At 33.7% G+C, this 16828-nt stretch overlaps 1 protein-coding gene across 3 annotated transcripts in view; it reads left to right on the plus strand.

The window, feature by feature from the left end:
* LOC117174599 (mitochondrial chaperone BCS1) overlaps positions 1-1808 on the plus strand; it is a 105479-nt gene extending 103671 nt beyond the window's left edge. For 2 of the 3 annotated variants that reach the window (XM_033363831.1, XM_033363830.1), the window contains exons 7-8: positions 1186-1356; positions 1420-1808. In XM_033363831.1, coding sequence (XP_033219722.1) covers positions 1186-1356; positions 1420-1625 — 377 coding nt within the window. In that variant the 3' untranslated portion in view covers positions 1626-1808. The remainder of the gene's footprint in view (positions 1-1185; positions 1357-1419) is intronic. The other variant, XM_033363832.1, reaches the window with a different exon arrangement.
* Positions 1809-16828: the final 15020 nt, after the last annotated feature.

Here is a 16828-nt window from a genome sequence, read left to right on the forward strand (position 1 = left end):
GTAATATTTCACTATTATTTTAGGGAATTTTCCCTAAAGCGGAGTAGTGTAATTCCCGAATTTGAGTGTATATTAATTCCACACGATTTTGAGAAAAATTCCCTTGAAAATTTTTTACGGTGTACTCAAATCCGAGAATGCTAATTTTTACCAAGTCTTAAAAACATGCGAATATGTCTTGAACCACAACCGATCAAAAGAACCCTCTTCATATAGTTTTACACAATATATATATATGTGTACTAAAACATATGTAAATGCTATACTTGTAATATTATTCGATATTAATTGTTTTTTAAGTATCTAACTTATCGGACTTCTCTGTTCTCTCATACTTTCAGGGCTTTCCTTCATTAACGAAATAGTATGCATTTCTGAAATTTTAACAGGACATCTGCGTTGTGTCCTTTTATGTTTAATCAGTTTTAAAAAGACCATTAGTTAACACTTTAATGCATCTATATTCCCAATTAAAAATAATTCCCCACAAAATTATTTTGTCCTTTTAAGGTTTGCAATTGGGAATAAAATTTGGAAATTTTATCAAATTCACGCAATCGCACATATTAATCAATTTTAAACCGTATTAATATAAAGGAAGTTGTCTTATTTATAAAGCTTAAATGAGAAATTATGCAACTTGTAATGGTTTCAATTTTTTAGATATTTAAAGTATTCTGATTTTGATAGCTTAAGATAGCGGAAATATTATGTTAGCTAATCAGCGAAGAAGTTTGCAAATATTTTTTAAGCAAACTGATCAAATAGTTGCATGAGCGGGCAAGGTAAGAAAATAGTATCGTCAGTGGGATTTTTTTTCGTAAATAGTATTAAAATATTAGCGTAATTTTTACGATTAATTACTTCTTCACGAATTTATCCTAGTTCACACACTTCTTCAATTCGTGCTGTCGCAAAACAAGATTCACAGGTTCATCTAGCGAATTTTGTTCAATTAGTCTCAAACAGATATTTTTTACTGGGTAGTTACATTTCAATTTCGAAAGCTCTACAGCCAGTGACTTTAAAACTGTACAACTTTTATAACCTACACACTTACATAGTTAATTATATCAAAGCATGTGCAACTATGAACCCTTTAAATTATAGGTAAATAATTATGATCACTTCATTAGAGATTCTTATTTTGGATATTATAGACTGATTTTTAAAATTAATTTACAGTAAAAGCAGCTTATGATGGTCTAAACAGAGTCACGTTTAGCGGATTATTAAATTGCCTTGATGGCGTGGCATCAACTGAGGCAAGAATTCTGTTTATGACAACTAATTACTTGGAAAGATTAGATCCTGCTCTTATAAGGCCTGGTAGAGTAGATGTTAAAGAATACGTAGGTAAGTTTGTGAGATACCGGATACAAAAAGACTGATTCACCTAATCCTGCACTTTTTTTTTAGGTTGGTGTACATCTGAACAAGTTGAACAAATGTTTCATAGGTTTTATAAAGAATCATCTCCTGAAATGGCTAAGGATTTTGCAGATAAAGTAATGATGCATAAGAAAAACGTAAGTCCAGCGCAGATACAAGGGTTTTTCATGTTCTATAAGAATGATCCTCAAAAAGTAGTAGAAAATGTACCGCAAATATGGGAACTCACTTGAGGATGTTGAGAAAATAGTATTAGCTTGAAAAGTGATTCTAAAATATATTGTTACTGTTTTGTAATCTACCGATATTCAATCATGGGTGGAAAAATGAAAGTGATTTTTTGCAACGACTTATTCATTTTACTTATAATTATTTTTGTTGAAAAATTGTAATAAAAAATATTTTTATTGTTACTCTCACTTGCGTATGTAGTTTTAAGGCTCTTCCTTAATAATTATATAAGCAAGCAGGCTCATACAAAAGATTTTTTTTATGCGCAATTCGTTATATAATAAGTCATATTCTTAAATAAAATAGTAAAATAAATAAATAAAAAACATGATATAAATTGTATAAAAGGAGCGTGGGTTTGAAATGATAAAATATAATAATATTTAACCACATTTTCTCTTTTTAATAGGAAAAATGAATTAAGCGTAAAAATATCTTCGCTAAAGAGCAAACTTATACCTAAGATCCTTATACATGTTTTTTGTCAACCCATTTTTATTCTCTTGTCGAGTACGATTATTTCACAGGTTGTTGATTGTTCGCCTTATGCGTAAGGTTAGATTTTACGCCTTAGGTATCTAAACCTAATTGCACATTCCTAAAAAAAATGTTCACTCAGATTATATATTTGAAGGAGTTTAAGAGTGAAGAAGTTTCGCGACTTTTGCATATTGCAACGTTTTTAAGAAGATAATGAATATTATCCACTTCAAGTATAAATATGAAATTTTTATTGGCCAGTTCAACTAGTACAGTTCCATTTACACATGATAAACTTTTAATTTCGCTTTCGAAGCGTAATGATAGGAATTCGCGCAATAAATATAAGATCTTACAATTAAATTATGGATTGAGAGACGAAAACACGTTTAGCGCTATGACGCGCGGATGAGAATCATAAAATCTACATGGGTGATTCTCTGTAAGAAGTATACTTTCGCTATATATTTTCTTTATTATATTGGAAGGGTGACAATAAAGAACTGTATAACCAACAATTTTATAGAAAATTAGTTTCTTTGCATTAAAAATTTACAGAAAATCAAATACATATTGGGATAAAAGGATTTTTTCGAAATCTCATTTTGTAATACAATAATTTTTTTTTTAAATTGCTAATACATTTTTTTTAGAGTAGGTAAAATTTTAACCTAGAAATCATTTTTTAGCCTTGAAGCATTGATATTTCTTGAAATTATCATCATTCAATGGAAAAATGTACTTTCCTTTTTTCGGGTCTTTAGGCAAAAATGTAATATTGTGATATCGCGATCTTCATGTTCATTTTTACGGAACAAAATAAATTGTTTAGATCTCTCCTTCAGCATCCCCATAACTTGGATGCATTTTTTTTTGCAAAAATTTAAGATTCGTTTTTTAATCGCTATCTGAAGGAAAAAATTTTTAAAACCCGTGAAATTTTAAATTAAAAATCGCGGTCGATGTTCTCGGAATTTACTATCTTTTCTATATCAAACTACTCGAATTTTAGGTTAGTGCCACATTGGCATTACCAATTTTCAAATCCATTCTGTTGAACCTGGATCACTTTTTTTAATCAAATTTCGCCGGGAGTTTGTGCTAATTTAGAAAAACTGCACCCAATCCCAGCGAAATCGCGGTAAAATATCAGCCATAACCACGTTATATGCACGTGAGGACACGGATCGACCCAAGGACGACCGCCATCTGCATTTTTCCCGCAAGTCCAACTGTTTGCGGAGGAACCTTTAAGCTTTTCAAAAAACAGATGATATGTCTATAGGAGGTTGAATCGAAAGGTTTCCGGTAATCAATCCAGGCAATTGATAGGTCACGCTCAGACAAGTGATTGGCCTGTAATTGTTCGGGTCAGCTAAGTTGCCTATTTTCGGCAGGAGTATTGTGCGCCTTTCCACCAACCACTCCGGAATTGGCTCTTCCGACTTTAAATATGAGGTGAAAATACGGGCCAAATGCTGCTGGGTTGAAGGAAACTTCTTCAACCAGAAGGTCTTGATATCATCTGGTCCCGGAGCGGAATAGTTCTTCATCCCTTTTCATACTTTTTTCACGTTCTCGGTAGTGTTGGGTGGACATTCTTCATCAGGTGTTATGAGGGCATCACATAGCTTCTTGAAGCTATTTATGTTCTCTGAGTCTTCGTCCAGTCTATGCTGCACTTCGTAGACTTCTTTCCAAAATACTTCGGCCTCCTCTGGTTTGGGCGGGTAGTCGACAGTAACTGGAGGGTCTTGGAAGCGTCGAGATGGGTCAGAGAGAAACTGTTGGTTTTTTCTGACCTACCTCTCTCTCCACTCTAGCCTTCTCTTAGCGTCAGATAGTATCCGTATTCTCTCAACACGATAAACGCGGTAAAATTACTGTCAGATGTGATGTAGTCAATCGCACACTGAATGCGGGACGCGTACTGTCTTGCCCAGCCTATCTTTATGGCGATTTGAGCCATTCGTCTTTTATTCTTATGATCAACCGTTGGTTTTGTTTTACGGTTCGCATCGGCCAAAGTTCTCGCTGCATTATATACACAACAATTGATAGTCGAGAGGTGGGATTCTTCAGGAAAGGTCCACGAAGCTCGACATCCATGTCAGCCGGATCTTTAGGCGCGGTTGGCTTAGTGTCACCCCTCTTTCCCTGTTACCGGCTTGTTCTGGCTGTGGTAGAGTAGGCGTTCCGCTTATATAGCCCCTTATTTGGAGTAGTTCGGCATGGTTTTGTAGACGCTGATGCGAAAAGTGCGATAGCTCCAGGTGTTTTTCGCACCACAGAGCATGCAGTCGTGCCATGTAACTCCGTTCCGGGGCCACACTCGCATCATAGCACTCTAGCATGTCGGGATTTAGTCGCTCCGTCCACCTAATATATATATATTACGGTCTTCATTAATTAAAAGAATAAAACGAAATGAATGTTAAGTTCGTTAATTAAATTTGGTCTATTCTGACGTTTCGGCTACCACTGCGTGCCTTTTTCAAAGAATTTGAGTAAATGATACATAAATAACGATCTTTTTTTACATATAATTACACACAAATTGATTTTTTTTAATGTAAAAGAAATAAAAATTACCTATGCTTTTTATCTTGTACAAAACCAAAAATAATCGTTTTTGAATCAACGTCTGTCAATAGTTCATGTCAATCTTAAAAAATAATAATGACGTGTGACACCAAATGAAATTAAAATGTAACGTAAAACATTTAATATAAAAGCTTCATAAAAATTGTAGAGGCTTTTTTTTATAAAAAACTACATCTTAATTGGCGGAAATGCTTTTGCACAACGACGAACATGTAGTTTAGTAGACAAGAGACATACATTAAGGTAGATAATTTATGAATACCGAGTGAAGGCGTAATTTTAAAGGAACCTCGAATGAGGAAAGCGCGCCAAAGCAACTGGAATCTTAACTTGGTTTTGTTACTTTATAATATTTTGATATATTTTGTTGACATTCATGATTTCTGTCTGTAAGTTAATCGAAATATTGTGAAACTTATTTATAAAAATGGATTCTATTATGCGTCTTTATATGTATTTTTTTGCCCTAGCAAGAATTTTAATATTGTTAAGATCAAAATCAAAATAATGGTTTAAGTTCCAACAATGTTTTGAAAGGCCTGTATTAAAATTTCCAACTCTACAATCTCTTTTATGCTCTGAAACTTGTCCCGACTTGCTAGAGTGCTGCGATGCGAGTGTGGCCCCGGAACGGGGTTACATGGTACGACTGCATGCTCTGTGGTGCGAGAAACACCCGGAGCTATCGCACTTTTCGCATCAACGTCTATGAAACCATGCCGAACTACTCCAAGAAAGGAGCTATGTAAGCGGGACGCCTATTCTACCACAGCCAGAACAAGCGGGTAATTGAGAAAGAGGGGTGACACTAAGACCAACCGCGGGCAGGCATCCGATAGAGGAAGAGCGATGCTTTATGTACCAGAAGAAACATCAACACGCAGATTTCTCTCAAGCCTAAAGATCTGGCTGACATGGATGTCGAGCTTCGTGGACCTTTTCCGAAGAATCCGACCTCTCGACTATCAATTGTGTGTATGATGCAGCGAGAACTTTGGCTGATACGAACGGTAAAACAAAACCAACGGTTGATCATAAGAATAAAAGACGAATGGCTCAAATCGCCATAAAGATAGGCTAGGCAAGACAGTACGCGTCCCGCATTCAGTGTGTGATTGACTGCATCACATCTGGCAGGAATTTTACCGCGTTTATCGTGTTGAGAGAATACGGATACTATCTGACGCTAAGAAACGTCTAGAGCGGAGAGAGAGTTAGGTCAGAGAAAATCAGCAGTTCCTCCCTGACCCATCTCGACTCTTCCAAGACCCTACAGTTACTTTCGACCGCCCGCTTAAACCAGAGGAGGCCGAAGTATTTTGGAGAGAAGTCTACGAAGTGCAGCATAGACTGGACGAAGACTCAAAGAACATAAATAGTTTCAAGGGGCTAGGTGATGCCCTCATAATACCTGATGAAGAATGCGCACCCATCACTACCGAGGACGTGAAAAAAGTATTAAGAGTGATGAAGAACTATTCCGCTCCAGGAACAGATGGTATGAAGACCTTCTGGTTGAGAAGTTTCCTTCAACCCAGAAGCATTTGGCCCGTATTTTCACCTCATATTTAAAGTTGGAAGAGCCAATTCCGGAACTGCCGAAAATAGGCAACTTAGCTGACCCGAAGAATTACAGGCCAATCACTTGTCTGATCACAATGTATAAGATATGCATCTGTGTAATTCAAAAAAGTAGTAAATAGGCGATTTTGAATCAGTTTTTAAATCCCCCGCGCTCGAGATCTTGCGTTTATTGGCCAAAAGCTTCGAGCCTCAGATGACGTGCGCAAAAGATGTAAAACCTAATCCTGAAAGAAGGTTATAATCTCCAGGATTCACCACGCATTCCAGATGAATAATGCGGTACGAATTGGAAACAATGTAACACAATATTAGAATGTGTTCACAAAAATCCTGGGGACGTGGTTTCTTTGGGAAATTTTTCTTAAATCTTTGTTTGCGAAATCTTTTTTATTCGTTGAAATCATTGAATTATTTGAAATCTATAATTAGTAAACAAATTTTCTAAAATGTTTTGAAACCTTTTCAAATCTTTTAAATGTTTTAAAATCTTTGAAATCTGGTGTACTGTAACCTTCTCAAAATGTTTGAAACCATTTACACCTTTTAAAAGTTTACAAATCTTTGTGAAATTGTTATGAAATATTAAAAATCTTATAAACACGCCTTTATAAAATGTTCAAAATCCTTTTAAATATTTTTAAATCTTTGAAACACTTTGAAATTGTTATGAAATATTAAAAATCTTATATACACGCCTTTAAAAATGTTCAAAATCCTTTTAAATATTTTTAAATCTTTGAAACACTTTGAAATCTTTAGTCATGTTTTTTAATATGGTCTATATGGTGTATATGGCCATGAAGCTGAGTTAATATTGAAGATTCCAGCTAATAATATTTATAATTTCTAAGTCAAATATCGCAAAAGATGTATACTTTAAAATTCTGTAGTAGCGGAGACGAAATTTTCAAGGTCGCTGGACACCCAGCTTATGAGAATAATTCGCCGCTTTTTACCCCTCATCATTTGAATCTCAGATTCATCGTTGCAATTTTTATAATCATACGGATTACAATTTTCGTTGCAGTTAGTCAAAAGCGTTTGATTCCCATATTTAATTCAACAAGTAAAACAATAGATTTTATCACCAATTAATTACATACAACCTGCAGATATTCACTTTATTTAATTAATAAAGTTCGAAGTACAAAATGATTTTGACACTTGTCGAACGTCAAGTATCACTCAAGTACAGTTACATTAGTGAAAACCAACTCTAATTTTTAAGAAAGTACTTAATGCACGTCCCGAAGTTATTTGTGAATAATTTTAAAGTGTTACATTTTTTTAAATTCGTAACTAATTAGACGGGTTGCATTGTATTCTAGAGTTTATATCATTATATTCCCTATGACAACATAGCAAACGTCCTTACTGTATATATATATAAAACATTTTCGGTTTAAAAAGTATGTAAAATTGCTTTACATAACAAGATAAAAGTGATGTAAGGTATAAGAAAGCTCATTTACAACGGAAAATATATCTTTGTTATTATTGTACGAGGTGTGTTCAAAAAGTAAGGTGACTTTTCCATTTTCGCGGGCTACGTAAATTTAAGTTTTAAATTTTTTGTTTTGTTGTGTCGGTTCACTCGCCACGATTATATGTTGACAGTTTGGACTATATAGCTCGTGTTGTTTTTCTGACAGAGGCGTAAAAGATTAGAAGGGTTTGGTGTGCTTGGCGATTTTCTTCGTTCGAAAAAAATGGAGCAAAGAGTTTGCATTAAATTTTGTGTGAAAAATGGAATCCAGTGCTCTAAAACTCTTGAAATGTTGACAGTTGAACGGTGTGTCTACTCTGAGTAAGAAAAATGTGTATAAGTGGTACAAGCTGTTCCAAGAAGGCCGAGAGGATGTCGAAGACGAACCTCGCCCTGGACGTCCCAGCACGTGAACAACAGATGAAAACGTTCAAGCAGTGGAAGAAATGGTGTTGAAAAATCGCAGAATTACCATCAGAGAAGTTGCTGAAGATGTTGGCATATCGGTTGGCTCATGCCATGCAAAAAACGCCCGGAACTTTGGAAAAACAATTCGTGACTTTAGCATCACGATAATGCACCTGCTCATTTATCGTTGCTTGTGAAAGATTTTCTGATCGAAAACAGCACCACAGTCATGCCTCAGCCTCCATATTCACCGGATTTGTCCCCCAGTGACTTTTTTCTTTTCCCAAAACTGAAGAGACCCATGAAAGGACATCGATTTTCAACGATTGAGGAGATAAAAACTGCATCGCTGAAAGAACTCAAGGCTATACCACAAAATGATTATTAGAAGTGCTTCGATGATTGGAAAAAGCGTTGGTTACATAAATATTGAGGAATAAATGAATATTTTTTGAGAAAACTATAAAGTCACCTTATTTTTTTAACACACCTCGTATACAATAATGATTTTTAATATCTGCAAAAAATATTTTTATGCTAAAATTAACGCCTAGCATAGATTTGTCAAGTAATTACAGAAATAACTATGAACTTGAATTTTTCATATATAAGTCACAGTAAAAGAAAAATTTAATTTAAATACTTTGGACATGATCAACCATGTTTTAACTCTAATGTGTGATGGGCATAAAGGTGTTTATTAGGTCGGCCAATTTATACATATGAATGACCCCATAAGCACCTTTATATGTAAAAAATACATTTAGTTTAAAAAAAATATAATAACGCTTTACACAAAAATATAAAATTGATGCAACGTAGGAGAAGATTCATTTACAACAATACGAAGTCTTAGTATTTTTTATAGTAAAATCCTAGATACGATAAATGAGTAGAGACAATTAAATTATATAAAAGAGTAGAAGTAACAAGTACCCAAAATAACATAAAAGACTAAATTTATAAGAGGAATTGCTATTGTCTGTAGGAATATGAATTATACTACGACACTTTCTATTTTTTGTATTATGGAGTAAGACAAATTCGGAAGAACGCTCTCGAATATTAGTAAGTGACTTAGTAAGCGAGCCTATCTCAATTTGGTGCTTAGAATTTTAAAAATTCCATCACTGTGAACAATTAATAAATAATTTAATGGAAGTCAATTTTACTGCTAAGATTTGCTTGATAAGAGCAATATATTTCTGGATCTCATTATCTAGTCTAGCCAAATGGAAAATTGTCGTGCTGCCGCGCTGGAGACCCCTGTTCGATTCCCACCAGCTGTACTTTAATCACATTTTTCTGTTTCAGCTTGTAATATAATATTGTGTATATAATGTATATAATAATATAATAATAATAATGTATATAATAATGTATAAACCATATATAATAGTGTGTACTGTACAATTGCAATTTAAATAAATATAATGGTGCGAAAGAGCTTAACATCCCATAATAAGTAAGTCTGCATTTACGTGGTATGCTCGTGTAAAGGATACGTATCGTGACCTTGAACGCGACGTGGCGCATGTTGGGTTTATTTTTTTCGTCTGCTAATCTGACTGCACCAATTTTTACAAAGTCGCTTACTAAATCAGTGAACCGGCCTCTCTCGACGTTACTATAGTCCTTTGCAAATATTGCAATCTTCTGTAGAAATAAATGTAATATTTACAAATTTTTTTCCAATGAATTTTGTAGTTCGGCATGTAGTTACTAGTTGCTACTCGGAGTAGTAAACATTAGAAAAGTTCCGCTATGTCCCTCCATTGCAAACTAAAAATAGTAAAATCTAGTCTGATTTTTAGCAAATATTGCAGCAAAAGGTTTCTCCGTGTATGAATCGTTCAAGAAAGCTAATTTACAACGGATAACATATCTGAGATATTTATTTACAAAACATTGATTCTTTATATCTGCAAAGAATCTTTACATATTGAAATTCACAACTTGTATAGTCTTTCAAGTAGTTACAGAAACACCTATAAAATCTCACTTATTATGTATAAGCCACAATTAAAGAAAAATGTAGTTTTAATACTTAGGACCCGATAAACTACGGTTTGCCTACGATGAGTGATGGATATAAAGGTACTTATTGGGTCGGTCGATATATTTATATATAAAACAATGCTTTACATAAAAAACAAAAGTTATGTAACATCGAAGAAAGTTGATTTATAACGGGAAATATATCTGAGACATTAATTTACACAATATTCATTTTTTATATCTGCAAACAACCTTCACATATTAAAACTAACACTTTGCATAGACTTTTCAAGTAATTAAAGAAACATTTATAAACTCTAATTTATTATTTATAAGTCACAATTAAAGAAAAAATTAATTTTAATGCTTAGCACCCGATAAACTACGCTTGACCTACAATGAGTGATGGACATAAAGATACTTATTGGGTCGGTCGATATATTTATATACAAAAGACCCAATAAGTATCCTTATATATGAAGAAACATTTGCAGTTTGAAAATATGTAATAATGTTTTACATCACAAAATAAAAGTGATGTAACCCAGTGGGCACAAAACTATGAAAATACCAAGAACGTCCCTTGGCCGTTCCAAGGACGTCCTATGTCAGGCCAATCAACGTCTTCAAGACGTCCAATGTCCTAAAGATGACCTAAGGACGTCTTAAAGACATGGTTGTTCTCGGGACATCTTTCGTCCTGACATTAGGCGTTTTAAGAACATTCCTAGGATGACTAAAAGACATTTTCTAAAATACGACTTAGGGATGTCCCAAAGACATCTCTAGGAAATCCTTAATTTTATTGCCCACTGCGAACGTTCAAGAAATCTAATTTACAACAGAAAATATATCTGAGATATTAACTTGAACCATATTGATTTTTTATATTTGCAAAAAATCTTTACATATTGAAATTAGCACTTTGCATAGACTTTTCAATTAATTACAGAAACATTTATAATGTCTTGTTTATTGTGTATAAGCCACAGTTACAGAAAAATTTAATGTAAATACTTAGGGCCCGATAAACTAAGCTTTACTTTGATGAGTGAAGGAAATAAAGCTGTTCATTGGGTCTTTCTATATATTTACAAATAAAAGACCCAATAAGCACCATTAAATATTAAGAAACTTTTTTAGTTTAAAAAACATTTAATAATGTTTACATAATAAAACAGAAGTAATTTAACGTCCAAGAAAGTTAATTTACAATGGAAAATATATCTGAGATATTAACTCACATAATATTCACTTTTTATATCTGCAAACAACCTATACATATTGAATTTTAATACTTTGCATAGAGTTTTCAACTAATTACTACGCTTTACCTACATATGAGTGATTTGCATAAAGGTACTTATTGAGTTACCTTCAATTCTACACCGCTAGATTGTAAACGTGTAATTTTTCTAATAGACTTACGAAGCAAAAGTATTGAATTTTGAACGCTTTCAATTTTTTTGTTAACATGATTCAAAGTATGAATACAAGATAAAATTATTGACAGCACGAAATTGTTTAAAACTTGCAGGCAAAAATACTGTAACGCAATTTTTTCGAAAGAAAGAATTATTGACAGCAAATTATTATTATTTTTTTTTTTTCAAAGTTGATGTCAAAATTAGTTGCAATTGAAAAAATGGAAAGCAGGAAATTTTGACAGCAAATTCAGCGAGTTACATTAAATATAAAATTATTAACTACGCCAATTTTTTGTATTGTCAGGAAGATATTTTTGAATATGAAACTCTTTTTTATTGCATAATAATAATTTTGTAACTATATTTAGTGCAGCAAGCAGAGCTGAAGTTTTCATGAACATAATCATCTTGGTTTATGTTTACAATATTTTCGTCATCAGTAAGCTTTTTTAAAAATTTTCTTCAAGAGAAATTCGCGCAATCACGAGATCTACTTCAGAGGTACGATGGTAATGACGCTGACGTTTGAGCATTCTTACAAAGGGTCTAAGGACAGTGTGGCAACCTTGTAGGCAGGGATGGGTAAGTAAGATACCCTACGTATTTCACGTAGTGTTTTACGGTAAAATACTAGGTATTTTACATGCCTAGTTTCTTACACGATGTAAATGACGCCTATATGAGATTTTGCGTTATGCGATTCTCGTCCCCCTCCAAAAATACAACCTCTAAAACTTATTTTCCATTGCAAACATTCCTTGAAATAAATTAAATAAAGTAACAAAATTACATAAATACATAAGTGTATTATAATAAAGTTGGTTTATCAGTGCATATTTTATTAGGTACATTTTTGTCAAAAATTGAATATAAAAACATATGCCCAGCTTTTCAGCTATTGAATATTAAATTGATCAATATTTCATGATAATAGTAACAAACAGACAGATATAAATGTGAAAAATATTTACAAATTACGAAGGCATTTTAGATTAAAATAATTCAGCGGTATTCCTAAAAAATATATTAAAACATATATCAATTACAAATATGCAAATGAACAAATGTAACAAAATTTCAAAATTATTTGCATAACTGTGTCACAGAAGGCGCTTACAAGCAACATTCTTTAATATTATGTTGCAAAAATAAAACATTGCGCTTTATTTGTATGATTTTGATTTACTTGGATATGTTTAAATTGATCTCATCCCATGGAATTTAAGGAAGCTCGAAGTGTTTTTGTGTTTTCACTATTTCAGTTTATTTAACATTAATATTTTTAAATTAAAAATATTCGCATTAGAAAAAGAAATCCTACGTGTGCCCATACCAGAAATTCAAAAAAGTGATGTTATGCACAGTTCTACAGGTCCGCCATCTTGGCACGTAATTTACTAGCTATTTTACCTGTATTCTACGTAAAATACTTGACTTAGGTATTTGACGTAAAAAAACCTCCAGTTACGCGTAACTGCACATTCTTGCTTGTAGGTTGTCGCCATTTTAAGTTCTGGTTCACCGAGGTCAGTGCGATTTTTAAAATTAAACAAACGCAGATTCTTTGAAAAGAAATGAGTTCAACAATCAATGTATTGAAATAAATACATAAAAATACAAGCTCAACCCAAATACCTGGAAGTATTTTACTTTATTTTAAAAAATCTTTAAAAAAAGTAATAATTGAGCATTTCTCTCTTTGATGGCAATAGGTACCTATTAGAGATCCTCATGGGAGAGTTGAGACACGGAATACTTCAAATCTGATTGGCGCCGCTGTACCGGCGCCAATCAGATAAAATGCTATAAAAATAAGAAAAACATTCTTGTGGTTTGAAAATATGGCAGACGTTTAAAAAAAACTGTTTAATACCCCAATATATATGAAAATCAGTGTTGTGCAGTAATTGTAGTAGACCAATCTAGTATTTGGGAGTTTACGTATTGTATAATTGATCTTTTACTGAGATAATGTTCATGGTCAATCTGACAAATTGCTATATTTATTTCTGTAATATAATTATTAAAAGATATGTGGATATAATTCGTTTTCCTATTTACTCTTTGTAGTGTTAGTTACGGTAGAAGTTAGGATTTACGATTACATCATTTTGAAGTTAAATACTTTAAATATTCCGTTCAATTTTTGAAATCTATATGTAAGATATGTTTTTATTTCAAAATAATCAAACTTAACAACACTCTTAATTACAAATAATATTTTATAAGTCATTTAATTACGTGACCCATCTCGCCCCAATGCCTGGCTCATCCCGCCCCACGTATGATGCGACGTAAGCCAAGCGCACCTGTTCTGCATTTTCGTTTCTAATTCCGCATACACTTTTTTAGTTACTTTTATCTGGGTCAAATTTTAATTTAAAATGTTTGTAGAGTATATATAATGCTTTACTTTTAAGCAATAAATTAGCAGATTTTAAATACTGATGTGAAAAGGACAGCTATGCTCATCTCGCCCCACCCTAACCTACGTTCCGTGTCATACCCCTGCTTAAAATACCGGATAGGATCCGATAAATCCGGATAGGATACGGATTTTTATCGGTTTTTATCAGTAAACTTACACGGTATTTGTGTCATTTTTTTATCCTATTCTATCCGGCAATCGACCGGCCCAAAATATTTATTTGATCTTTTTTTGTATCTGTCTCTACGGAATTTTTTCGATCCGCATATTACACTGCTCGGTTCTTTCTCAGTTTCTATCAGGAAACTTACACGGTATTTGTGTCCTTTTTTTCCCTAATTTATCCGGCAATCGATCGAACCATAATATTTATTTTATCTGTTTTTGTATCTGTGCCTATACAGAATTTTTTCGTTCCGCATATTACACTGCTCGGTTCTTTCTCAGTTTCTATCAGGAAACTTACACGGTATTTGTGTCCTTTTTTTTTATCCTGTTCTATCCAGCAATCGACCGGACCATAATATTTATTTGATCTGTTTTTGTAGTGTCATATAGAATTTTTTCAATCCGCGTATTATACTGCTCGGTTCTTTCTCAGTTTCTATCAGGAAACTTACACGGTATTTGTGTCCTGTTTTTACGCTGTTCTATCTGGAAATCGACCGAACCATAATATTTATTCTATCTGTTTTTGTATCTGTGTCTATACGAAACTTTTTCGAACCGCATATTAAGCTGCTCGGTTTTTTGTCAGTGTTTACCCGGAAACTTACACGGTATTTCCATACTGCAAATACCTAGATACGAGGTGTGTTCAAAAAATAAGGTAACTTTACGGTTTTCTAAAAAAATATTCATTTATTCCTCAATATTTCTGTTGTCCTCTTCAAAGTAATCCCCCTCAGAAATAATACACATTTTGCCGGGCTCTATCTGGATTCATGTATGGTGTAATAAATTTTCCCTATCTGGTTTTTTTCACCCGACTCTATGCGTGATATATCCGCGACCCATATTGCCCTATCCATATTTAATTCAGGCTATATCTGGAATCTTATACGGTGTAATTGATTTGGTCTGTAGGGTCTAAGGATTTTAAAGGATTTTAAAAAGATTTCAAGAGATACTGAAGTATTTTACGGAATTTTTAAGGATTTCAGGGGATTTTAATGGTATTTTCAAGATCTTAACGCATTTCAAAAGTTTTTACGATTTTTCAAGAAATACCAAAGAAATTTGATGGATTCTTACAGATTTTAAGAGGTTTTAAGAAGTTAAAAACTATTTTTGCGGATTAAAAATAATTTTATGGGAATTCAAGGGGTTTTAAGGAAAAATGTAAGGGTATTAAATTGATTTCGTGATATTTCAAAATAATTTATGGAATTTTAAAGGATTTTAAAGATTTTAAGAGAGACCAAGTGTTTTACCGAAACTCGAACGGTGCCGCAGGCAGCGTTCTTTAATATTTATGTCGTCCCCTTCAAAGTAATTCCCCTCAGATATAATACATTTGTGCCAACGCTTTTTCCAATCATCGAAGCACTTCTGATAATCATTTTGTGGTATAGCCTTGAGTTCTTTCAGCGATGCAGTTTTTATCTCCTCAATCGTTGAAAATCGATGTCCTTTCATGGGTCTCTTCAGTTTTGGGAACAGAAAAAAGTCACTGGAGGCCAAATACGGTGAATATGGATGCTGAGGCATGACTGTGGTGCTGTTTTTGGTCGGATCTTTTGATCAAAATTAAGCAGTTTTGGAACCAATTTCGCCGACACACGTCTCATGCCCAAAACGTCTGAAAAGATAGCATGGCATGAGCCAACCGATATGCCAACATCTTCAGCAACTTCTCTGATGGTAATTCGGCGATTTTCCAACACCATTTCTTCCACTGCTTGAACGTTTTCACCTGTTCACGTGCTGGGACGTCCAGGGCGAGGTTCGTCTTCGACATCCTCTCGGCCTTCTTGGAACAGCTTGTACCACTTATAGCCTTATAACCTTTTACGCCTCTGACAGAAAAACAACACGAGCTGTATAGTCAAAACTGTGAACATATGATCGTGACGAGTGTACTAACACAACAAAACAAGAAATTTAAGACTTGAATGTACGTAGACCGCGAAAATTGAAAGGTCACCTTACTTTTTGAACACACGCCTATAAAGGTCACTAATAGGATTCTATATAAGGATCCTATAAGTGACCTATATAGGATACTATATAAGGTCACCTATATAGGTCAGTATAGGTGCCGCCTATAGGAAATGAAACAGCTTCCTCCATAGGATCGTTTATAGAATCCTAAATGATTCTATGGTAAGGGTATGGGTTTCTTCTTCCTACGTTAGAATCCATACAAGAACCTATACTGGTTCTTACAACTAGGCAATCGCATAGTCAAAAATAACTTCTGCGCAACTGTATCTGCTATAGGAAACTACTGCGTAACACTTCCGGTTCATCATCTGTCCTATATAGGTCACTAATAGGATGCTATATAGTGTCCTATGCAGGAAGCTGTTTCATTTCCTATGGGTGGCTCCTATACTGACCTATATAGGTGACCCTATATAGTATCCTATATAGCCCTACCGAAAAGAATCTCTGAGTATATTCTAAAAATTCTCTAGGGTCAGAGAAGCTCAGAGAAATTCTCCGCAGGCACTCAGGTAGATATATTCAACGGTCCAGGTAGTTATTTTAAATGTTTTAAAGGCTTTAAAATGTCCTTTCCGAAATTGAAATACGATCATAAATAAAAAGCAGAGAGGCTGAAATTGA

This window comes from Belonocnema kinseyi, chromosome 6, assembly GCF_010883055.1.
Source record: "Belonocnema kinseyi isolate 2016_QV_RU_SX_M_011 chromosome 6, B_treatae_v1, whole genome shotgun sequence".
Lineage (NCBI taxonomy): Eukaryota > Metazoa > Arthropoda > Insecta > Hymenoptera > Cynipidae > Belonocnema > Belonocnema kinseyi.